The sequence below is a fragment of the Entelurus aequoreus genome, linkage group LG25 (genome assembly GCF_033978785.1).
Source record: "Entelurus aequoreus isolate RoL-2023_Sb linkage group LG25, RoL_Eaeq_v1.1, whole genome shotgun sequence".
NCBI classification, from domain to species: domain Eukaryota; kingdom Metazoa; phylum Chordata; class Actinopteri; order Syngnathiformes; family Syngnathidae; genus Entelurus; species Entelurus aequoreus.
In genome coordinates, this window is record NC_084755.1 from 25,534,979 (window position 1) to 25,561,089 (window position 26,111).

General features: G+C 37.8%; 1 protein-coding gene across 1 annotated transcript in view; it reads right to left on the reverse strand.

Moving 5' to 3' along the window:
* The window catches only part of LOC133642777 (protein Hook homolog 2-like), a 49,598-nt gene that overhangs the window by 615 nt on the left and 22,872 nt on the right, over positions 1–26,111 (reverse strand). Inside the window, exons 15-22 of the mRNA XM_062037161.1 lie at positions 17,343–17,480; positions 16,763–16,850; positions 14,923–14,957; positions 14,769–14,851; positions 14,571–14,674; positions 14,406–14,513; positions 3,181–3,252; positions 1–801 (exon numbers count right to left, since the gene is read on the reverse strand). The exon at positions 1–801 is cut by the window's left edge and continues 615 nt beyond it. Of these exons, the coding sequence (XP_061893145.1) occupies positions 673–801; positions 3,181–3,252; positions 14,406–14,513; positions 14,571–14,674; positions 14,769–14,851; positions 14,923–14,957; positions 16,763–16,850; positions 17,343–17,480 (757 nt within the window). The 3' untranslated portion in view covers positions 1–672. The remainder of the gene's footprint in view (positions 802–3,180; positions 3,253–14,405; positions 14,514–14,570; positions 14,675–14,768; positions 14,852–14,922; positions 14,958–16,762; positions 16,851–17,342; positions 17,481–26,111) is intronic.

Here is a 26,111-nt window from a genome sequence, read left to right on the forward strand (position 1 = left end):
GTGCATTTAGGTTCAACCCACACCGTTTCACATAGCGAGAGAAAAATAATTCGCAGTGAAGTTAATTTAAAAAACTCAAATAATTGAACATGTTAAATAATATGACTGAACATATCCCATACATCCTTTCCAACCACACAGGAAGCATTTTGTGTCTCTTACGAGGCACTAAACACTGCTACTGTTAAGGGAAAGTGCTTCTTAAGAGAATAATATTATTCAAGTGAAGACTAGACTTATAGAGTCCAAAAAAGGCAGTTTACATGATCAGAGGAAGCAACAACAAAAAAAAGATATAATCCGTGTATTCAAGTGGTTGTACAGTGTGTATCTGGAGGTATTGGGGCAACGTTCATATATTTTAATGAGGCGTTCTGTTTCATTTTAAAAGGTCCTCTAAGGACCAAATAATGTTAAAAAAAAACTAAACTTGTATTAAGAGTGGGTTAAAAATTAAAAGATGAAATAAAAACAGTGTACATTTCACCTTAAAAAGGTGAGACAGCCTTTTTTCATACTCCAGTTGAAATTCGCCACAGTACCTTGTGTAGCCACTAGGGGGCATCAGCAGCTAGTGCGCCAAAAAAAAATAAAGGCAGAAAAAGAGGAGTTCAGGTGATGAGAAATCACCTCATTCTCTCTCTGGTTCCTTCCTCAAGCATGTGAAGGTTTTTATCTGGGGTGAGGTCGAGTCAGGCCTCTCCTGATGTTGGTCGCCAGCCTCTGCTGGGCCAAGAAGGACATGGATTGGTTGGAGGGGCTCAGCCTCTCGCCGGCCACGCGATGTTGCAAGGCCATTCCCTGAGTAAAGAAAACAACTAAATGTGACCGTGGAAAAAGTTTTTAGTTCAGGGAGGTCATAAGAAGGAGAGGATATGCTTCACATTTGTCCTTAGAAAACACAATGTAGGTCAAAATATGCCAAGCAGCTAAATATACTTCACTACAAACAAAATAGGACAACATATTTTTGTCCATTATTTTTCTCAGAGGAGGTGTTTAGGGCAATTCCACGGGGAACACCCGGGACACGTTGGGGAGACTATGTCTACAGGCTGGCTAGGGAACACCTCGGGATGAGTTAGATAAAGTAGCCGGTGAGAGGGAAGTCTCTGCTTAGGCTGCTGTCCCCGCGACTCCACCAGCGAATATTTTTTTAATCTAAAATTTGAATTATACAAAACACTAAAAAAAGCCTATATATTATCTCAGGTTTTTTTGTGGACCAATTGAAATGAGAATTGTACTAGTTAATCTCCTATCCACAAAACAACCTTTTATTCATAGCAATTAAAATCTTACAATCTCCCTATTTATCTAATTGATGTACATTTGAAAGGAGAGTACCGTATTTTCCGCACTATAAGGCGCACCTAAAAACCTCCAATTTTGTCAAAAGCTGACAGTGCGCCTTATAATCCGGTGCACCTTATATATGGACCAATATTGAGCCCCCAACAGGTAAAAGTTTCAATCAACCAATCAATCGCAACTACGGTAAGCAGCCGCCGACTTCCTTTTCCCCCGTCTTCATCTTCCCCCGTAGAAGAAGAAGCGCGCGGTGCATGCTGGGATATATGACTGCGCGAGGCGTGCCGTTTCATTTCATTTGTTTGTTTGTGTAAAGACCCCAAAATGGCTCCTATTAAGAGACACGCTTACGACGCAGAGTTTAAACTTAAGATGATCAGTCACGCAGTAGAACACGGGAATAGAGCAGCAGCAACACTGACTCGATTAATGTTGGATGTCGTATTCGCCCAACTGTTTAATTCGGACACTGAAGAAGAAGAATTTGAGGGATTCGTGGATGAGGAATAACTTCATAAAGTGAGCTTTACATGTTTATTTTGTGTGTTGTGTTTGTGTGACATTAACATTTGAGCAACGTTGAGTTATTTATATATTGTTATTGCTCTGTACTATTTCAAGTGTTACTATATTGTGATTGCACTAACGTTTGATTTACCGTAAAAGTATCACTGTTTTTACGCGTTTATTGAATCGAGGAAAAGTTCCCCTCAACTATGTGATATAAATGTTGCACTACATGTTATACCTTGCTGTTGTTAAAAGATAAACAAACCACCACGTCACTGACTTTACCTCGGGGAAAATAATAAAACAGCTGTTTATTCATTTTGGGAGTGAACAGAGTTGTCAGAACGCTGGTTTGTAATCTATTAATAAAGTTTGACTGACCTATCTTGACTGTTTTGTTGTTTAGCGCAGCTCCATCTAATGGATGCATAACGTAACCCCAGCCTCTACTGTAGCGTCTATTCTATGCGCCTTATAATGCGGTGCGCCTTATATATATATACAAAGTTTTAAAATATGCCATTCATTGAAGGTGCGCCTTATAATCCGCTGCGCCTTATAGTGCGGAAAATACGGTAATGGTAACAATAGAGGTCATTATTAGGTGTGCTCAAAAAATCAATTACATCCAAATCACGATTTTTATTCATTGCGATTCTAAATTGATTCATAATTTTCCAGAACAGTCGATAGAAGAAAAAAACAAAAACATTTTGGATTAAAAACAAACATTGATTTTAATATTGAGTTTTTAAAATTTATTTCTATTTTTTTCAGTATTGTATCTCTATCCTAAGTCTTGATTGGGTTGGAGTGAAGATTGCTCCATTTTCTTTTATCAGGATTGATTAACATCATATGATTTTTGTAAGTAATAATAATGAAAAAAACATTCATAAAATAATTTTTTTTAGGCCAACAGTGCACATGTAAGTCGTACGTCAGCAGCCAAATGGAGCTTTTTTAACCTGTTTTGAAAATGTTTTACAATACTACAATTTATATACGAGAATTGTGTTGGATTCTGAATCGAATCGTAAGGTGCCCAGAGATTCTCAGCTCTATTAAAATAGTGAACTATATTATTACATTATTTCACACAACTATTGTGTTGTTTTTCAAACAATAAAAGTTAGTTTTTCTTCTTGAAAGGCATGTTTCATGTTAAAAAGTGCTGCTTTTGGAGCACAGATGAAATAGATTTTGATGGTGATGATTTGAGATACGAGTGTTTTGAGTTAAGAGCCCAGTCGTGGAACCAATTGAGTTCACAAACTGCTTATGCTGTGGACCAACGACAACAACAAAAACTTTTAGACGACACAGTTAGTGTTTGTGTGAAGAGCTGAGATGACTCACCATGTTGTACCAAGCACTGATGATGAGCTTCTCTTCCTGGTCATGTCTGGATCTGCTCTTCTCATAGTCATGCTGAAAATAACACACGTGAGCTGCAAGACTATTGTACATGTATCATTTACAATTAGGAATTGAAGCTAAATATCAAAAACGACCCTTAACTCTGAAGTTCAAATGAGGTCACGACATATTAGCATATTGTGCAAGTACTAGTACTCACACGTTTTTTAATATTATTTGAAAAGAAACTGCTGTCAGAGACCTCACTTCATTCCAACCAACTCAATCTGCTCATGTTCCACTATTTCTTTGGCCTTCACCACACATACAGTATTCTACTAGTAAGGCCAAGCAAGAAGAAAAAAACATTCCTACAAAGCAGTATACTATAATGTATATACATGTACCATGGCTAATTAAGGTGGTGTTTGGATGGTCTAACTTGTGTGACTCCACCTGTAAAGTGATGCAACAAAGTTTGTGTTTTTTAGTAACTTTTACTCCCACTTTTGACTTTCTGTACGTTCAAGGTTTTATTACGGCAACAGTTTGACTGTCAAATAATATTTTTGCTGTTATGGGAAGAACTGCTTTAAAATGAAAGCTTGTTGACTTTATATTTAAGGAGTGTGATACTTGGGTGGAAAGTGTCACTTGTTAAGTAATTATAATTGACTTGACACAATCAGGATTTTGGAGGCCAATCGCATATTAGGTTGCAGTATGTATATTTAAAACAACTTCACAGCATATAAGGTAAATTCCGGACTATAAGTCGCTACTTTTTCCCTATGCTTTGAATCCTGCGGCTTATAAAACAGTGCGACTAATTTATGGAATTTTCTTCGCTGACGGCCATAATGCAAATAGTTTTCATAAAACACATACGTTAATGTTCGTCACTTCCTGTCAATGAGAAAGGACGCAAAAGAATAAGGCTCCGCTTCTGCTACCGGAGTTTTTTGTTAAATCTGAAGATTTTGACCACTGATTTGCGATCACAGCCACAGGAGAGTCACCTGGCATCTTCGATCTGATTTTGGACAGTAGAGAGGCACTGATACGCTGAAATAAGGCGAGTTGGAAGAGCCGTTAGCCTCAAGCCAAAGGAGCCTTGCCGCAGCTCAAAGCGGTTGCCTAGCAACCAAAAGCTACGGCGAGTTTACAGCTGTTTTAAAGTGATCCCGACGTCGCAGAGTGATATAAGTTGACAGGCTGACACCTCAAATTGATCTCTGAACGGCGCAAGATACGAAATTGTTGGAAAAAACAAGTTAAAGTGCCGCAAGTCGCCAAAGAAGCAACTGCCGTTAAGATACAGAGGCCCTGACGTCAGCGACTGCCGCGATGCGAAAAGGTAAAAGAAAGATTGAAATCCCGAAACGTTCGGGGTCAACTGACACAGAACACAACTGGGAACAAGATTTGAGGTTGGACACAGGACATGATGAGAATCAAGAAGCGATACTACAAAAACTTAACGAAATGAAAGAAGAAATGAAAGAAATGAAAGAAGAAATGAAAGAAATGAAAGAATATCTGAGAAAAGTAACAGCAGAACACCAACAAGATGTGAAAAGTCTGCAGCAAAATATAGAAAATCTGCAATCTCAGAACAGAAGAAATAATGAAGCCACTGAAATGAGCAAACAAATGAAGATCTTTCAAGAAGACAACAACATGCTGAGGAATATCATAGATGAAATGGATCAGGACAAACGAATGAATGATATCATTGTGACAGGGCACCGAATTAAACCAAGATCCTATGCGAAAGCTGTGAATAATGAAGGTGAACCAGATGAAATGGATATGGTCTCAGCAGAACAGCAAGTGGTCAACTTTCTGCAATTAAAGGAAATTGAAAATTACATTAATACCATCGAAACATGCATCCCACTGAACGGAAGAAACAACAACGCCACTCCAGTCGTGCTTGTGAAACTCGTAAACAGAAAATCTAAAATGGCACTGCTGAGACAGGGAAAGAAGCTGAAGGGAACAAATGTGTACATGAATGAGCATCTCACAAAACGTAATGCTGGAATCGCCAAGAAAGCACGCGACTTGAGAAAGGAGGGAAAATCCAGGGAACTTGGAGCGCCACCTGTAAAATCTACATCAAGCTGAATGGAGGTCCAGAAGCAAGAGTAATTGTTGTCCATGACATCAAGGACCTGGACAATTTTTAAAGTTGAAACAGCTTCCACAACAACGATGATAATGGACTCTGACAGAAAACAAACACCCAGCATCGACACTACTTTGTTCCAAGGGACGACTAAACAAGAGGACCTACATTCGGGATTGCATCCACCTACACTTATAGAGATTATTGAAACAACATCAAAGATTGTTGAACAAGAAAATATGGAACTAAAAAATTTCTGCAACAAAGATCACAAAAACCAGGATTTGGAAAATGATATAGATCCAGATACAAATTTTTTCTCCCACATCAGTAATAATTGTTTTTATTATACAGATGATCAATATAATAGCAACATTGAATGTGATAACAAATTGTCGATTATTCATTTTAATAGCAGAAGCTTGTATGCAAATTACAACAACATTAAGAACTTTTTGGAACACATCAACGAACCCTTCAAAGTGATTGCTGTCACAGAAACATGGATTGATGATAAAAAAGGAATAGATTTTGATCTGGAAGGATATGAACTAAACTACATCAAAAGAACCAACAAAAATGGAGGAGGAGTAGCTGTGTACGTGATGAAGAACCTGAACTACAAAGTGGTAAAAAACATGTCATTTGCTATAGATAATATCTTAGAATGTATAACCATTGAAATATGTCAGGAAAAAAGCAAAAACATTTTCATTAGTTGTATATATAGATCACCTAAGTCAAGTATAGAAACATTTGAAGAATGGATGAAAGCAACTTACATGGACAATGGTCAAAGAATAATGTTCCTATGTGGTGAATTTAATATTGACTTATTGAACCCTAACAAGCAAAAGTCTATTGATGACTTAATTGATACAATGTACAGCATCAGTTTATATCCTAAAATCACAAAGCCAAGCAGAATCACAGCACTGTGCCACGCTTATTGATAATATTTTTACCAATGATTTTGATAATAACACTACAAGTGGTCTACTTATAACCGACATTAGTGATCATCTGCCAGTTTTTACAATATATGATGGAAACTACAAGAAGAACATGGAAGACAAAAGGACATTCCGAAGACTGTGCACAGAGAAGAGGATGATTGCCTTCAAAATTGAGCTACAAAAGCAAGATTGGGACAATGTGTATAATGAAAAAGAGGTTGATGAAGCATATGAACATTTCTTATACAAGTTCATAATACTTTATGACAAACATTGTCCATGGATACAACTCAGTAATAAACAGAGAAAGAATAATCAACCATGGATGACAAAAGGATGAAAAAATGCTTGTAAGAAGAAGAATACACTATATAGGAAATTTATAGCACAAAAAACTACAGAGGCAGAAATTAAGTACAAAAAGTATAAAAACAAGTTAACAGACATACTACGATCATGTAGAAAAGAATATTACAGTGAATTATTGGATAGGAACAAAAATAACATGAGAGCAGCATGGGGCATCCTTAATAGCATTATCAAAAATGGCACAAAGAGGGACTACCCCCAATACTTCTTAGACGAAAATAAAATAAATGACAACATAAAGGAAGTAGTTGAAAGCTTCAATAATTATTTTGTAAATATTAGACCAAAATTGGAAGAAAGGATTCCAGACCCAGTTTCAATCGAGGACTATAATGATACCATAGAGCGAAATCCCAACTCCATGTTCCTCAGTAATGTGACACAGGAGGAAATAGTTACAATCGTGAAAAAATGTAAATCTAAGACTTCAACTGATTGTAACGGAATTGATATGGAAACGATAAAAAAGGTTATAGAAGAGATCTCAGGACCATTAATGTATATTAGTAACCTATCATTTCAAACAAGTACTTTTCCAAACAAAATGAAAATAGCTAAAGTTGCACCAATTTATAAAACTGGAGACAAACATCAATTTACAAATTATAGACCTGTTTCTTTACTTCCACAATTTTCTAAAATCATTGAAAAACTGTTCAATAACAGATTAGAGAGTTTCATAAATAAAAATAGAATACTCGAAGAGAACCAATATGGATACAGAGCTAATGTTTCAACTTCAATGGCTTTAATTTAAATTACAGAAGAAATTACCAATGCAATAGATAGTAAAAAATGTGCAGCAGCAGTGTTCATGGATCTAACTAAAGCATTTGACACTCTTAATCACAATATTTTAATCAAAAAACTAGAACGATATGGCATCAGAGGATTAGTCTTAAACTGGATAATAAGTTATCTAACGAACAGGAAACAATACGTGAAGCTAGGCGAACACACGTCTACAACGCTAAATATATCCTGTGGTGTACCTCAGGGATCAATACTAGGACCTAAATTATTCAATCTCTATATAAATGACATTTGTAAAGTTACAAAAGATTTAAAGTTAGTACTATTTGCGGATGATACAACAGTGTTTTGTTCAGGAGAGAACACACAGAAGTTAATACAAATAATAACAGAAGAAATTAACAAATTAAAAAGATGGTTTGACAAAAACAGACTATCGTTGAATCTCAGTAAAACTAAAATAATGCTATTTGGTAACAGTGGAAGAGAAAGTCAAACACAAATACAAATAGACGGAAAAGAAATTGAAAGAGTAAATTAAACCAAATTTCTAGGTATAATGAAAAAAATGTGCAGCAGCAGTGTTCATGGATCTAACTAAAGCATTTGACACTATTAATCACAATATTTTAATCAAAAAACTAGAACGATATGGCATCAGAGGGTTAGTCTTAAACTGGATAATAAGTTATCTAACGAACAGGAAACAATACGTGAAGCTAGGCGAACACACGTCTACAACGCTAAATATATCCTGTGGTGTACCTCAGGGATCAATACTAGGACCTAAATTATTCGATCTCTATATAAATGACATTTGTAAAGTTACAAAAGATTTAAAGTTAGTACTATTTGCGGATGATACAACAGTGTTTTGTTCAGGAGAGAACACACAGAAGTTAATACAAATAATAACAGAAGAAATTAACAAATTAAAAAGATGGTTTGACAAAAACAGACTATCGTTGAATCTCAGTAAAACTAAAATAATGCTATTTGGTAACAGTAGAAGAGAAAGTCAAACACAAATACAAATAGACGGAAAAGAAATTGAAAGAGTAAATGAAACCAAATTTCTAGGTATAATGATTGATGATAAATTGAACTGGAAATCTCACGTAAAAAATATACAACATAAAGTAGCAAGAAACACGTCAATAATGAATAAAGCAAAACATGTTCTACACAAAAAATCACTTCATATTCTCTACTGCTCACTAGTGTTACCATATCTGAGTTACTGTGTAGAAATATGGGGAAATAATTACAAAAATACACTTCATTCATTAACAGTGTTACAAAAAAGATCAGTTAGAATAATACATAATGTTGGATATAGAGAACATACAAATCCTTTATTTATTGAATCAAAGATACTGAAATTCCACGACATAGTGAATTTGCAAACAGCTAAAATTATACACAAAGCAAACTATAACCTGCTAGCCAAGAATATACAACAATTCTTCTCAAAAAAAGAGGAGAAATATAATCTTAGAGGAAAATGTAATTTAAAACATTTGTACGCACGTACAACACTTAAGACCTTCAGTATATCACTATGTGGAATTCAATTATGGAATGGATTAAGCAAAGCCCTTTGAGACACTTGTGATTTAGGGCTATATAAATAAACATTGATTGATTGATTGAAAGCAATCAAACAATGTACTAATATGATCCACTTCAAGAAACTCTTCAAACTTAAAGTGTTTACAAAGTACAAAGAAGAAGAACCATGATAAACGTTTGGAATTTATTTAATTCATCCATTCTTTCACTAATAATAATCTTACTTATCTCATCATATGAAATGTAACTTACTTCACCAATTATTATTTATTTATTTATTTGTATTGCGATTACTTATGGAGTACATTGTGAATAAATTGAGAACAGGAAGTGAACAAAAAAGTTTAGCAACTGTTATGTAAAAGAAAAGGGGTAGGATTAAATAAGCTCTGCTTCTTCCTACTCCTTTTCGAACATGTTGAAAAGAGAAACTGGAAATTGTGATGTATCATGTTGTATGCTTGCATGTTCGAAATAAACTCAAACTCAATGTTTGTGCTATGGCGCTATCTTTTGGACGAGTTTGCTCGCTGCAGGTGCTGCTAGGTGAATGGTTATAGTGTTTCCTGCTATTTAAAAGCTTTGAACCGGAAGTATAAGTGCCTTTTCATTTTCTAATCGCTCGTAGCGCTTCTACTTGTATGGATTCTTCGTTCATCACTGCAAGCAACGTTTGTAAGTTTTACAATATAACTAAAACAATTGTTACTTACTACATTGCCCCATGTGTGATGTCGGTAGAGTGTTTTCATGCATATTTGTATGGGTTTCAGTTTTGTAAATTCACCAAAAAGTTATGAGTCTGTTTAGCCCAGTCCCAAACAAATAGTGGGGCGGGCCCTCCTGGAGGGGGCGCGTTGCATGGCCAGGGAGGCGTGTGTGTCCTTGGAGAACATGCTTTATTCCCGTGCCAGAATATCACAAATCGTATGTAGCACTTGGCTTCACTGTAACCACGATGGGAGACCAGGAAAGACCGGTGTGTTGTTTCCTTGAATGATAATAAGCGTGTAATGTTATAACAATTTTATAGACAGATTATCTAGTCACGGCGGAGAGTGGAGGGGCGCAAAATATTTTCTTCATCTTTTTCTTCTTTTCTTTATCTATATTATAACAGCAAAGATTGAGAGCTAGCTTCAAAAGATAGTGGGTCCATGACGGTACTTATTTAATTATCTAGTGGGTCCATGACGGTACTTATTTAATTATCAACAAAAGTAAAAACCAAGGCTGACTGATTGTGGGAAAACAACCTAATTATGATTTTTTTTGTAACCCCAATAATGCAGTAGCAATGTGATATTTTGTAATACCCCATGAAATAAAATATTTTGATATGATAAACTATAAAAAAATACATTTACATGCAATTATGTTGTGATAAATAAATAAATAATAATGAATGTGTGTGTGAATGTGAGTGCGAATGTTGTCTGTCTATCTGTGTTGGCCCTGTGATGAGATGGAGACTTGTCCAGGGTGTACACCGCCTTCCGCCCGAATGCAGCGACCCCAAAAAAGGGACAAGCTGTAGAAAATGGATGTATGGATGGATGTTTTAACTGTTAATAAATTCAAAATGTAAATGAAAATACGGCTTCACAATTTAGCCATAATTTTTACGCTTTAAGAAAACTTCTTTATGACTTTAGCTCCAGACTTCTTCTGTTTGATATTGTCAAGTGGTGAAAATGTGTATTACAACTACTGTGGCCCATATGGACCACAGCTGAGAAACAAATATTTTGTTGGTGGCCCAACAATGGTTAAGAAACACTCCTGTAAAAGCACTTTACATTGTGTTCAAAGGGCGATCGTGATCGTTGATATGATTCTATCATGCGGATCAACTGATAGCATTTTTACCTCAATCAAACATGGCGGAAATGTCTGTTAGAAGACACCGCAATAGTAAACAGAAGAGAAGCAACATTGCTGGGTATTATCCTGCACGGAACAATCTGCCTTTATTGACCATGATCTTGTGTGTGTCTGTGAACGTGTGATTTTCTGTGAACGTGTGTGTGCGCGACCTCCTGTTCCACCGTCCACTCTCACTACTTTTAAAACTAGACTGAAGACTTTTATGTTCACCTTAGCTTTCAGCTAAATCTTTTAATCTTTTAACTTTTAACGTCTGCACTGTTTTTATTTTTATTGTCTGCATTTTAATTTTGCTTTTATTTTCTTTCATTTCACTTTGTTGTCTGTGAAGCACTTTGAGTCTGCCTTGTGTATGAAAAGCGCTATACAAATAAAGTTGCCTTGCCTTGCCTGCCTTACCGTCGCAAAAATCAGGCTCGCCACGGCGTAATTAATGTTCAATCAGCGTTGTAACTCTTCCCCTTACATAGCTGGAAGTGCAGCCCAGGAAAACTAAATTAAGAAATATGACTAACACTAGTCGCCCTTTAAGAAGGGGAACCGGAGGGTGTGTTCCAACTATCGTGGGATCACACTCCTCAGTCTTCCCGGTAAGGTCTATTCAGGTGTACTGGAGAGGAGGCTACGCCGGGTAGTCGAACCTCGGATTCAGGAGGAACAGTGTGGTTTTCGTCCTGGTCATGGAACTGTGGACCAGCTCTATACTCTCGGCAGGATCCTTGAGGGTGCATGGGAGTTTGCCCAACCAGTCAAATTTGTGGACTTGGAGAAGGCATTCGACCGTGTCCTCTGGGAAGTCCTGTCGGGAGTGCTAGAAAGTATGATTGTGGCGGTCCGCTCCCTGTATGTTTAGTGTCAGAGCTTGGTCCGCATTGCCGGCAGTAAGTCGGACCCGTTTCCAATGAGGATTGGACTCTGCCAAGGCTGCCCTTTGTCACCGATTCTGTTCAGAACTTTTATGGACAGAATTTCTCAGCGCAGTCAGGGCGTTGAGGAGATCCGGTTTGGTGGCTACAGGATTAGGTCTCTGCTTTTTACAGATGATGTAATCCTGATGGCTTCTTCTGGCCAGGGTCTTCAGCTCTCACTGGATCGGTTCGCAGAGTGTGAAGTGACTGGAATGAGAATCAGCACCTCCAAGTCTGAGTCCATGGTTCTCCCCCGAAAAAGGGTGGAGTGCCATCTCCGGGTTGGGGTAGAGATCTTGCCCCAAGTGGAGGAGTTCAAGTACCTCGGAGTCTTGTTCACGAGTGAGGGAAGAGTGGATCGAGAGATTGACAGGCGGCGTCTTCAGTAATGCGGACGCTGTATCGATCCGTTGGGGTGAAGAAGGAGCTCAGTCAGAAGGCAAAGCTCTCCATTTACCGGTCGGGTTGATCTACGTTCCCATCCTCACCTATGGTCATGAGCTTTGGGTTATGACCGAAAGGACAAGATCATGGCTACAGGCAGCCGAAATTAGTTTCCTCCGCCAGGTGGCAGGGCTCTCCTTTGGAGATAGGGAGAGAAGATCTGTCATCCGGGAGGAACTAAAAGTAAAGCCGCTGCTCCTCCACATTAAGAGGAGCCAGATGAGGTGGTTCGGGCATCTGGTCAAGATGCCACCCGAACGCCTCCCTAGGGAGGTGTTTAGGGCACGTCCGACCGGTAGACACGTTGGGAAGACTATGTCTCTCGGTTGGCCTGGGAACGCCTGGGGATCCCCCGGGAGAAGATGGACGAAGTGGCTGGGGAGAGGGAAGTCTGGGCTTCCCTGCTTAGGTCGCTGCCCCCGTGACCTGACCTCGGATAAGCGGAAGAAGAAGACTATGTCTCTCGGTTGGCCTGGGAACGCCTCGGGATCCCCCGGGAGAAGTTGGACGAAGTGGCTGGGGAGAGGGAAGTCTGGGCTTCCCTGTTTAGGTCGCTGCCCCCGCGACCTGACCTCGGGTAAGTGGAAGAAGATGGTTAGATGGATGGACTAACACTAGCATAGAAGTTGAAACGCAGCATTTAGAAGGAGCTGCGACTTAAGTGACACATTTCAGTCTCACCGGTTGACTTTACATTGTGGTGTGCAGTAATCCTGCCCTGAATGCGGACTCGCAGGCACTCACATGTCTTTGTGATTGTATTGTATATATATATATGAACAAAATGACAGTTGTCAGCTGTTAGTATACATCACCTCCATCAAACATGGAGGAAATGTTTGTTTCAAGATACTGCAGTAGTAAACAGTAGGGATGCAACGGTACTCCGTATAATCCGGCACGATACAATCCGCCTTTAATAAAAAAATGTTTTTGATATTGATCGAGATCGGATGGTATGAAAAAAATAATCTTCATCATATTTTTGCCATATCGCCCTTCTATAGTTAAAAATGTACAAACCTTCATTCAAATTTGGACTTTTGTTGAGGCTTTATGCATAGAAATTTGCCTCACTATACAAACTTTTCCATTTACGAACCCTGTTCAAGAACCATTGAAGTTCGTAAATAGAGGTTCCACTGTACTTCTGTCCAAATTGTGAAGCAGGAGCATAGATGTACTGTATGTTGGATAGAATATTACCACGTGTACATGAACAACGTTTATTTAATCTGATCATTATTCGGATTAGAATGTACCTGTGTACATGGACCCTGAAAATATCTGATTATGATGTGCATTTTCATGCCTCACACCTTAAATACTTTACTTTGACATGCGCAGAACCCTACATAAACAGAAAGGTGTGTTATTGCGCCATCTTTTGGACGAGTTTGCTCACTGCAGGTGCTGACTAAGCAGTGACTTTCACTGTAAACAAACATGGCTTGTGCATTTCTGCTTGTCCGACATGATCATGGTATTTATAATTGTTTTTTTCTGTTCGCTACTTTCGTTTTACCTCTCTTTTGAAATGTTCTGTGCTTTTTATGTTGCAATTATGTACAGGTTGCGGTGCGTCTCCATGTTACGACGTTCTTTGTATGTGTTTGAGGCTAGCAGTTAGCACTTGGAGTAGCTGTGATGTTGTGAATAAAACAGCTCGTTAAGACGATAACTGCATCCCTTCTTTTATTGTTACATGGACACATGACACTCCAGACCATACTTTTGTTTTAGCTAGTCTGGTTTTAAAGTAACAAACTCAACAGCATATAACACTACGTCTGTACATGTTGAACGGGGGGAGACAGCAGCAAGACAATCGCTTCATTCTGAGACTATTTTAGTCCCACCTCCACCACCAAAGTATATCTGACATCAAAGGCATGCGCAGTAGGATCATTCCAACCCAAATTTTGGAAGATTAAGGGCTATATAAATAAACTATGATTAATTGAAGATGTGTTTTCATGCGCTACAATCCGAATGACTTTCGGCATAAACCACCCGTCTCGATCGGAATTAAATTTTGATCCGAACCTGTGTGATCGGGTCAGAAAATTCAGAAAAACGCGTATACATGAAGCATTTTTATTCTGGTTAATCTGATTAAATCTGTGCATGTGCACATAGGTAATGTTGTTCATGTTGGTGTTTTATACTCCACTGTTTGTTTTATTAAAAGAATAAGCTTCATACCTCCAGGTGCTGGATTTTTCTCTCTTTCTCTGTCAGCTGGTTCTTCAGGGCCAGAATATCAGGACTCACAGTGACTGGCTGTTGTTGAGGACCAAGTGTCTTGATCACCTACACACACATTTTGTTAGGGTAAAGTAATGCCAGTACCTATAAAAACAGACGGACCGTATTTGCCTTCTCCACATAACGCTTGCATCGCTCCTCCATCTGCTTCATGTCCTCATCCTTCTTCCGCAAGATCTCCTGGAGCTCATCTATCTTCTTTGCCACTGAGAGCCACACACAGGTCAAAAGGGGCTCAGCCAAGTACAAACAAAACATGTTTTCTGTACTGAAGCAGTAAAACATATTCTAGGACTCAACTGTTGCTGTCCACTCTGGGCTCCAGCTCATCAATGACCTCTCTCTTCTTCTGGAGGTCAGTGTGGGCTTCATGGAGCTTCTCCCTGAAATTCCATACATTTATCTGGAAATGTGAGTGGATGATAATATCTGCAGTAAATCACAGAGTACTCACAAATGCTCCTCAAGCTTCTTCTTCAGTAAAGAGGACTGTATGAACAACAAAAGGGAAAAAACACATTAAACGGTCACCTCATTTTAAGGGAAGGCACGCACACACGCACAAAGTAAAAGTTGTGTGTTAGAAGCTGTCAAAGAGAATCAATCACAGGCCAGTTGGACAGAGGGTGGGCCGTACTTACGATGGCCTGATTTTGGCAGAGTTGTTCGGTGGGGCAGGCGGGGAGAGACAGACAGAAGAGGGGCAGGCGTTAACAGTGAATCACCACAGCAAGCACGGCTTCCATTTCCACACGCTACATGTTTCAACGTACAGCAAGCACTTAAACTCATAAAGCAATCAGTTCTCTTGTGTTTGTAGAGCATGCTTGCTGAAATGTTATCAATTATGTGTATTTTAAATCAACACAATTCAGTTTAGGGTGTTAAATATTGAAAAACAAGTCAGTACTGGAAAATGTTTTTTCAACCATGGTTATTAATAGGCCAAAACTTTTGTGCACTCTTATTCTGCTGCCTGTGTTATGTTCTGACAAAAGCATCACATAGTGCTGCTATTATTAGCATACTTTATAGGTTGAACTCATGTCAAATGTGAATAATCACCACAGAATTTGGTACACACTTCTAAAGAACCGACTAGCATGTGTCAAGTTTGAGCAAAATAAGCTGAAAAAAAGGCTGCCATCAAGCACAAGGTCTTTGCAGGGACACTAAGCAACTCTTTGCCTATCATTTGTCTTATTGTTTTTTTATGGCTTCTGTATTACATTCATATAGGGTATCTTACAAAACCTTTAGAGGGGTGCTAGAATGGAATTTAGTCATGTGGGGGGAAATAAGAACATCATAGGATGTCAGATTTGAAGATTCAAAAAGCAATGAATAAATGTTTTTTTTTAATTTAATTTTAATATTTTTCCATTTTCCTTTTATTCTGTTATGATTTAAATTGTGAATGTATCATCACAAGGTAGGGGTGCTGACCAAAAAAAATCAATTCACATCCAATCTTAAATTGATTCAACATTTTCAAAAATCTTTAAATAATAAAAAATAAAAAATAACCACATTCTTTTTAAAGAACACATTTTCAAGTGAAGTGAATTATATTTATATAACACTTTTTTCTAGAGACTCAAAGCACTTTACATAGTGAAACCCATTATGTACATTTAAACCAGTGTGGGAGCAGGTGGGTAAAGTGTCTTGCCCAAGGACAACAGCAGTGACTAGGATGGCGAAAGCTGGAATCACCCTCAAGTTGCTGGCATGGCAGCTCTACCAACTGAGCCCACTGCCCCAGAAAAAAATACTTTTTTGTAAGACATCTTCGTCAGCAGCCAAGAGGAGCTTTATTTATCTTTTTTAATTTTAATTGTTTAATATTTATTTACGTTACATTTTCGCTTAGAGAAATGAGCCCACGTTATTTTTTTGTTTATTTATTTAGGATCAAGTATTTACCTTCCAATGATAAAACATTCTATAGTAATGAGAAATAAATGTGTATTACCTTTTAAATGGTTACTTGCATTATTATTATTATATATGATGATTACATTACACTGTATAGTTTTTAGCCACGGAGTTTTTCTAAAATGTAACTGGTTTTGAAAATGTTTTATAATTTTTATACCAAAAGACATTTTTTGAGAATCGGTTCAAATTGAGAATCCGAAATCGAATCGTCAGTTATTATAAGATACACATCCCTATCACACAGTCCAACATATGTAAGCAAATACTACTCCAATAAAATCAGCACTTGATCTGTTTGGTGCAAGAAGAGGGACAGGAGAGAACGGAGGAGAAACAAGCCGACCGCAACTCACATCCTCAGCTTTGCTGCCTTGGTCCTGAAGTGCTTTCTGGAGCTCCTCCACCTGAGAACGCAGCTCCGAGATCTGCTGCTGTTGTAGCCTGAAGAGACAGAACAATTGTTGTAGAGGGATGAGAGGAGGACTGAAAGTTAAAAGTGTGGGAGGAATACAAGTAGGGGGAAGTGTTGATCCTTGTGCATCTGTGTGTTGCCGGGCCATGCGGCGCTGCGCTTTACTGAGCATGCTCACTCCACTCCTCTCCTCCTGTTAGTGAGGATGCTTCCCACACCCTGGGCCTGGTGTTGCCTGGCCGCACACGCACACACACTCAGTCCACCCACATGTCCACATGCCCGCAGGCATGTAAACACACTCAGATGCACGCTCAGAAACAAGAGACAATCTGGCTTTCTGCTGTCTGTCCTCCGGTCCAGCCCACACAGTCCAGAGGGTGAGTTGACATTTAGGCAGATAGCACTCCTACCCTCCGTATAACACCCATCTTAATGTCAAGGAACACACAATATGGCAGCATGGAGGGAGGAGGATTTGTTTTTCCCACTATGTAGGTTGATGGCAGGCTGTCACCTACCTGTTTTGGGTTTCTAGAGCATTCTTGCTGCGCTGAGCCCCCTCGAGCTCAGCCTGCACCTCCACTACTTTCTGCCTGTAAGTTTCCTCCTGGACACACAGCATCTTGTTTTCACTCTGAAGGCGCACCATTGTCTCCCTGGATTGGACATCAGAAAGGCAGCAGGAGATGAAGAAAGCTCTACAGAATGGTCCAGATCAGTGTTTCTTAACCATAAGGCCCAATGTTGGGCCGTGAGCCGCCAAAATGTTTCTTATGGAAGTAGAATTGTCTCACATCAGCTTATATATATATATATATATAATATATATCAATATGATGTAATACATATGCATATTTTAATAAAAATACAAATACAAATGTGATATATAAATAAATAAAACATTTCTTTAAATAAACGCGTATTTGTAAATATATTTTTGAGATTTGAAATATACAAACAAAATGTATAAATATAAAAATATGACATACAAATAAACCAAGAATTTGTATAAATAAACGTGTATTTGTAAATATATTTTTGAGATTTTAATATAAATATGCTTGATTTTGTATTTGTATTGAATTTGCATATGTGGATCGCTTTTTTGCTTTTGTGTCGATGAGACATTCCTACCACAAACCAGAGGCACAAATAAATGTGACCCACACACTCTCCTGAACAACCAGCAGAGGGCACTGCAGCCAGAGCGGTCTGGGTCACAGACATGGTCAGACACTGGCGAGCCAAGCAGAGGCACACTAGGTAGGGTCATATTACGTCATGACTTATGGGATGATTTGACACACATTGTACTGATAAGAGATCAGTATCTACATTGGGACAAGGTCATTAAACGGCATTGATACAATAAAATAAGCAGCTAGCACAGTCTTTCAGATTAACTGGATAAATTAGCATTAGCTAATACAACGCTAACGTTAGCTAGCTCAGGCCCGTTGTGCGTTCTCTCTGTAAAGACGTGGATTGTTTTTGTGCAGAGAACGCCGGGCATTTTGCATATAATGCATATAATGCTCTGTGACCCAGACCGCTCTGGCTGCAGTGCAAAGTAAAATTATTTCTGCAACATGCATGCAAAGAACTCAGAAAACATTTCCCATTTGGCAACACTATTTTGTAGCCATGCCCCCCTCGGGTTAATTTACTTCCGGTGTTGTGACCTCTGTTTACTGTCACATCAAAAATATACCCTACTAATAAATACAACTGGTTCGGAACTAATAGTGTTGGGATTATAATCATTCAAAGATGAATAGCAGCAAAGTAGAAAGCCATCAATATTGTGGCTCGGAGAGTGAACGCAGGCAAGTAAGCTAGCTAGATGATGTTAATTATGAGACTATGTTAATTAGCGGACTTGTTTCGGCGCCCTGTCGTCTCCCTGTCCAGCAACTCAGTGTGGCGTTTAGGCAAGAGGAACAGCGAGTACCTGCGGCTGAGATGTGCGTTCAACAAATTTTGTTTAGAACTTATTTTTTAGATATTGTTGTAGGTTTACATAATTCACCCATACGGAACTTTTGGGGAGTTCCGGTTGAAGGGGTTTCGTGACCAAGTAAAATTCAGGCTGTGCAAATATACCCGATGTGTCTGCTAAAATTTAAAAAGTTGTGTGTTTTCAAATAACATAAAAAAAATAATAATATATATATATATATATATAAGAAAAAAGAGCAAAAAATCGGAATGTACTGAGAAAAAGCGGATATTTTTAAACTAATAATAATAATATATATATATATATATATATGTCTGTATTTAGCATTTTTTTAAAACAATGAAACACTTTAGACACCCCAGATCTAAAATATTAGCTCTCAAAATAAAATTTAAATACACTTAGTAGAAACAAAGTTCAGTTAATTAAAAAATACTAACTTATGAATGAATGAATTTGAAGAAATTACAACACTAATAAACACTGTTAAATACGTATGCAGTTACACAATCATGTTAATAGTATTACTTTATTTCTGTTTTCAAAAGAGGAAAAAAACAAAAGTAAAATATAACAAGAAAAAAAACACCCAAAAAAATCGATATCTTAATGAAAAAAACCCTGAAATGTTCTAACTAATAATTAATAATAATGTACTTAGTCACCTATAACAGTGGTCCCCAACCTTTTTTGCACCACGGACCGGTTCAATGTAGGCATTATTTTCAGGGACCGGCTTTCCACTTGTGCCAGATAAATACAGCAAAAATAAGTGCATGAAAAATACAATTCACTATAACGCTGAATTAGTGTTTCTTTGCAATGAGATGCAGATGGAAATCAGCCTTTGGCTACAATCTGTCACTTTTCTATTTGATATGTTGATTTAAGTACATTGTATCATGTCACAAAGTTATAACAAATGGCAACTTCCTATGAGGACTTTTATTGTACAACTATAAACAAGCTCATTGGTGTGTCTAGTGCACAGGTGTCAAACTCAAGGCCCGCGGGCTAGATCTGGCACTCCACGTCATTTTATATGGCCCGCAAAAGCCTGGAAATAATATGTCAATAAAATATCTTATATTTTCTTTCTTTACTTTCTTATTTTCTCACTAAAAGGTATTAAGTTTTTTTTTCTAGTTTGACAGGGGAAAAAAAATTGTGTCAACAATTGCAACAAATATTATATTATCTAACTTTGTTGGTCAAAATCCAAATAAATACTGAAATATCTGCTTAACTTATGATTTCGAAGCAAGTTATCCATCAAATTGTACACTATAAAAATGACCAATAGATTTTACTGTAAAATTTAGGGATTTTTTTTTTTTTACAGCATATTACTAAGTTTGGTTTACAGTAAAATTCTGTCGACTGAGCTGTCAATTTTTTGTTCTTTTGATGATTTTATGGTACCACATTTGATGATTTTATGGTAAATAACTGGCAGCTGAGTTGCCAAAATAAAATTAAACAGCGGTACTGTATTTCTATTTACAGTAATATGTTGTAAAAATGATAATTAAAAAAAAACATTTTACAGTAAACGTCTGGCAACTTACTGCCAGTTTTTTTTTGTAAAAAACTGTGGTAAAATCCACATATGTTTTTTAGTCTTTACGCACATTTTTTTTGAAATATTTAAATTCCTAGGCAAATTCATTAATTATTTACAAGCGGCCCTCTAATGGCAGCCATGACTGCGGTGTGGACCTTAATGAAAACAAGTTTGACACCCCTGGTCAAGTGTAAGTCGGAGAAAATGCAGTCCTTTATAAATTATTTAATGTTTCTCTCCGGCCCGGTAGCAAATGCTTCACGCACCGGTCTCTGGACCTGTGGTTGGGGGCCACTGACCTATAATACAAAGCTGACAATAATTGTTTTTGTATTTTTTTTAAAATACTTTGGCTTTTCAGTATACGACCCTTGGTGGAAAAATCAAAAGCATAGATATTTTGATTTGATAATCAATATTAGAGCATAAAGATCTGGTATCGGCAGTATCGAGCCGTACATCAGTACTGAGAAGCCACGGATGTACAGATGCTGCTCGATTGCTGATAAGAAAACATCTGAATGTCATTAAAACAATAAGCTCTATCTTTTGACACTCCTCCTTCGACTCGCATCCATACGCGCTACAATATTTCATTAAACAATTTCAAAATTGACATTTTGACACAAAAACGAAAGTTTAAAAACGCTTACATTTCCCATGCCTGAAAACAACGCATCTATGCTCCTGCTACACTGCCACAAAATATAAGAGTTGGTACCCTTTTTACAAGTTAAACTTTTCTGCAAATACATTGTGCATACATGGAACCTCATCTAGCATGCCTTTTGGGACCGTGCATTTGACTAGGTAGGCTGAATAATTACAATTCAGAAGAAATTAATGGGTTTTAAAAAATGATTACCCAATATTGTTAACATGGTGTATAGGGATGAAATGATCAATAGTATAATGATAAACCGTGGTAAAATTCCCAACGTTTAGTAATACCGTTTAAAATTTTAATTACCGAAAAACCGTCATTTATTAACACATTTTAGGCAACACTGCTTACTTCCTGAAAAAGGAGTCACAGCAGTGCCGGCGCATGCGCACTAACGTCGTTTAGCTTGAAACATGGTGGAAAGCAACTACAGATTCGCTTCGTTTAACTTCCTTTCCCCTCGCTTTATTTCCATGGACTCTGGGCGTGCGTTCAAGCGCGCACTGCTGCTGCTACATGACGACAGGTGTGGACAATATTGGAAACAGACGCATTTGTCCCGCGCTACAAGTATAGCGTGGAGGAGATGTTGGTTTCATTTTTTCAACACGGCGTCCATCAGCTGCTGGGACAGAGTTAGCATGCAGCAGGTGATGTGTCGTGAATGTTGTTACAACATGTTTATAGTCTGTAGTTTGTTGGCTGGGATGTTCACTCCTTCTTTATTTACCTGTAAACTGTATCAGTGTTCAAATAACATCAATACTAGCGCAAATGTTTTGTTAGCTCTTTGAATTGAACGCAAGCTGTGAAGATTGAGTATTTGATATGAGAGGTATCACTCCTGTTTGTTTTTCTTGGCCAAGTGTTGTGCTGAAACACATGGTGTTGTTGGAGAAGAAAGCTTGTTTATTAAACTTTATCTTCATTAGCCAAACTGCTCTGTGTTTTATGTTAATATCAAAAAGTACACACCATGTTTTTTTTACATGTTGTGGCTTTGTTTTTTTCACAAAGTTACTTTAAGAAACAATGTGACATAGCTCTTTGTTAATGTTTTATTGTGTATAGTTAATCCCTATATGACATATTTCTGCTCAAACTCTTAATGGATCGGTCCCAATACAGCATGTACATGTAAATGTAGACAACTTAAAAAAATACTTTAGAAATATAAACATCGAGATAAAGGCATCGTGTAATATTAAAGGGGTGACATGTTAGTAATATTAATGAACATAGACAAATATTTTCCCTTAAATATATGGATTACGTTTATAGCCTTATTAGACGTAACGTTCACACCCCAACCCAACACTGTTTTACCTAACATAATGAATAATCCTGATTTCACTATTGATAAAAAAAATCATCTCAATTATTAATTTGGACATAATCGTGCAGCCCTAAGTGTAAGACTAGATCTCATATACGATAAGCACACTATTTGTATTTATATGGACAAAAAGTGCAGTTATGTCCTATTGCCATCAGGTGCCATTTATAATGCTTGTGTTGTTTTCATATGCACATACATTTTTTTACTTGGAGGTACAAGTACAATAATGTTTCTTCTTCAAAGGAAGTCATTTTGAATGCATTTTGTGTTTTTTTCAATAAAACTTAGTTAAAAGATTTCAGTATAGGTACTTTTTGAACAGTTTGAGCACATTAAAAAATACTGTGATAATAATAAGCGTGATAATTTGATCACAATAACCGTGATAAGATATGTTCATACCGTGACATCCCTAATGGTGTATCAATTATCCCAGTGCTTCTCAAACAATGGGATCTCAGGGGGGTCTGTGAGGGGCCAAGGGACTATTATTGCCTTTTTTTATTCTTGAACTATACACACGCCTCCAACTAGGTGGCAGCACTACTTGAATTCATCAAAAGGCTCAACCTGGAAATATGACCATGTATACATACATAACCCTTCAGTTTATTGGTAATGAGGATTTAAATAAATATTGTCATTAGGACTTCAATTTAGGGAATGTGTGAAAATTGTTTGTCTCCCAGTGGGGGTGTGATAGAAAATAATTGCTGATCACTAATCTATGGAGTACACAGACTTTGATCCGTTCTTGAGTTATTAAAGGTTCAAGTCTTTGTATTTGCGTAGAAATTCCCATGACGCAGCTGCCACAAAGATGATGGAGCATTCTGTTTCAAAGAGCTTCTGTGTGAAGCTAACATTACACTGCTTTATCATGTTGTAAAAAGTGTGTCCTGGGGTGGGCGGGGCTTTATTTTTTCACATGAGTGTAAATGACATGTGTGGCTCCTCTATTGGTTGTGCTAAAAATGAGATACAGGTATCTTTTAGAGCAGGGGTGCCCAAACGTTTTGCCTCGGAAATGTGCCAATTGGCTGTGGGCCAAAGACATCGATTGTCTCAATACAATTTTTTTTTTAACCGATATTGGAGCCTTAAGTACCGATTTTGATCCAATACAGTATCAGCAGGAATGATTTGGTAGTGTGGAATGGTATAAAATGTGTTATCAAGTGAAATTTGTTAAACAGAGAACAAAGGTCTCAAGAACACTAACCTATTTATTATTACACGTCTCGAATGGACTTATGCTGTGGTCAAAATAATTCATTAAACTAAGCTCAGGACACAGTAAGTTGAATGATGCGGACACATTTGTTACTGGATACTTTCAAATACGCTTCTGCCTTGGAGACTTTGTATGTAAGTAATATGCAACTATAATTATTTGATACTTGTTTATGTAGACAATTGTGCTGTCTTAGACTGCAATATTGGTCAACTAAGGACACTTTTTACGTTTGGTTGCTAAGCTGTTGTGTAGCTGCATGCTTGCTGTAACCATGTTTACCTTTTGTAAATGACTTACCATATTTTCCGGACCAAAGGGCGCACCGGATTAGAAGGCACACCGCCGATGAATGGTCTATTTGTGATCTTTTTTCATACAAAAGGCGCACCGGGCGCATTAAAGAAGTTATATATTTATTGATTTTTTCTAACTTGACAACACTTCCTTGTGGTCTACATAACATGTAATACTGGTTCTTTGGTCAAAATGTTGCATAGATTATGTTTTACAGATCATCTTCAAGCCGCTTTCTGACAGTCGCTTCCAGATGCGCCGTTTTATGGGCGGTGTTATTTACGTGGCTCCCCTTCGGCAGCGTCTTCTCCCCGTCATCTTTGCTGTAGCAGTGTAGCGTGCAAGGACGGGAGTGGAAGTCAAAAGATGGAGCTAACGGTTTTAATTACATTCAGACTTTACTTAAATCAATAACGGAGCAGCATCTGCTCATCCGGAAACAACAACACAAGAAATGTGTCCCGTGAAAAACCGTCCGACAGGGACTCTAATAATTAAAGTTCCTTGGGTGAATAATGTGAACTCACTACACAGGTATGTTTTAGCGCTTTCATGGCAAGTTTACGGACAGATATAAGTAAGAACTTTACACTACTTTGTATTAGAAATGGCAACAGCGGAGGATGAATGTCCCATAACAAGAAGATAGAGGAAAAAGAAGAAGCTTATCGACTCGCGGACAATTTTTCAGGACTAATCCCAAATACAGATCAGCAGGTACCAGAAGGTAAGAAAAGTTGCTTTTGCATAATATTGTGAAACAAAACGCCAGATAAGACTTACCTTATACACACACCATAATAATACTCGTATGTTTAATGTGCCGACAATTATTCAAGCGGTGCGGCTTCATAGCTTGCCAATGTCGTAGTAAAACATTTTGATATATTTTTGAGTGCCGTGTGTAATGTTCTATATTTTCAATGGAACATTTCAAATGTTGGTGTTGTTTACTTGAGACATATTGCAATCATAGGGCCTACTGGTCACACTTATTACACCATGTACCAAATCTAATAGCTTAGAGGTGAGTAAACTCAACCAAACTTATTCCGTACATTATGCGCACCGGGTTATAAGGCGCACTGTCGAGTTTTGAGGAAAAAAAGGATTTTAAGTGCGCCTTATAGTCTGTAAATACGGTAACTTAAATATGAGAAACGACCAACCATGTGTACTGATTGGAGGACATTTAGATGTTCACTGTCTATCCAGCTTTGCACAAGTAAACATGCTAAAGGACTGCTTGTATCAGAGCTTATATCGGACATTCTACACTACCGTTCAAAAGTTTGGGGTCACCCAAACAATTTTGTGGAATAGCCTTCATTTCTAAGAACAAGAATAGACTGTCGAGTTTCAGATGAAAATTCTCTTTTTCTTTCTCTTTTTCTGGCCATTTTGAGCGTTTAATTGACCCCACAAATGTGATGCTCCAGAAACTCAATCTGCTCAAAGGAAGGTCAGTTTTGTAGCTTCTGTAACGAGCTAAACTGTTTTCAGATGTGTGAACATAATTGCACAAGGGTTTTCTAATCATCAATTACCGGTAGCCCTCTGAGCCAATGAGCAAACACATTGTACCATTAGAACACTGGAGTGATAGTTGCTGGAAATGGGCCTCTATACACCAATGTAGATATTGCACCAAAAACCAGACATTTGCAGCTAGAATAGTCATTTACCACATTAGCAATGTATAGAGTGTATTTCTTTAAAGTTAAGATTAGTTTAAAGTTATCTTCATTGAAAAGTACAGTGCTTTTCCTTAAAAAATAAGGACATTTCAATGGGACCCCAAACTTTTGAACGGTAGTGTATATGCAAGCCGATCGCATCCGATACTTGGTTATTTGCCGATATCGCATCGGTATCCTATATCAATATTGGATCGGGACACCCCTAATTTTGAGCGTGAAACAAATAACCTAAATGTAAATAATAAAGTTCACTCCCTTCAGCGGGCTAAACAAAACAACTTCATGGGCCAAATTTGGCCCACAAGCCCCACTTTGGTCACACCTGCTTTAAGAGTTTCATAATCATTAGAGCCATACTTCTTATATAGTGGGATGGGCATGATAAGGTGTCAGGGGGAAGAAATAAGTATCATGTTCTCAATAATATTTCAATTTATGTCCCCAAAAGGGGGGAGGGCCTGACAAAAATAATTGAAACGCACTGGATTAGCCCAACATTTGCATTCAAAAGCCTAAACTGAAGAGTTAG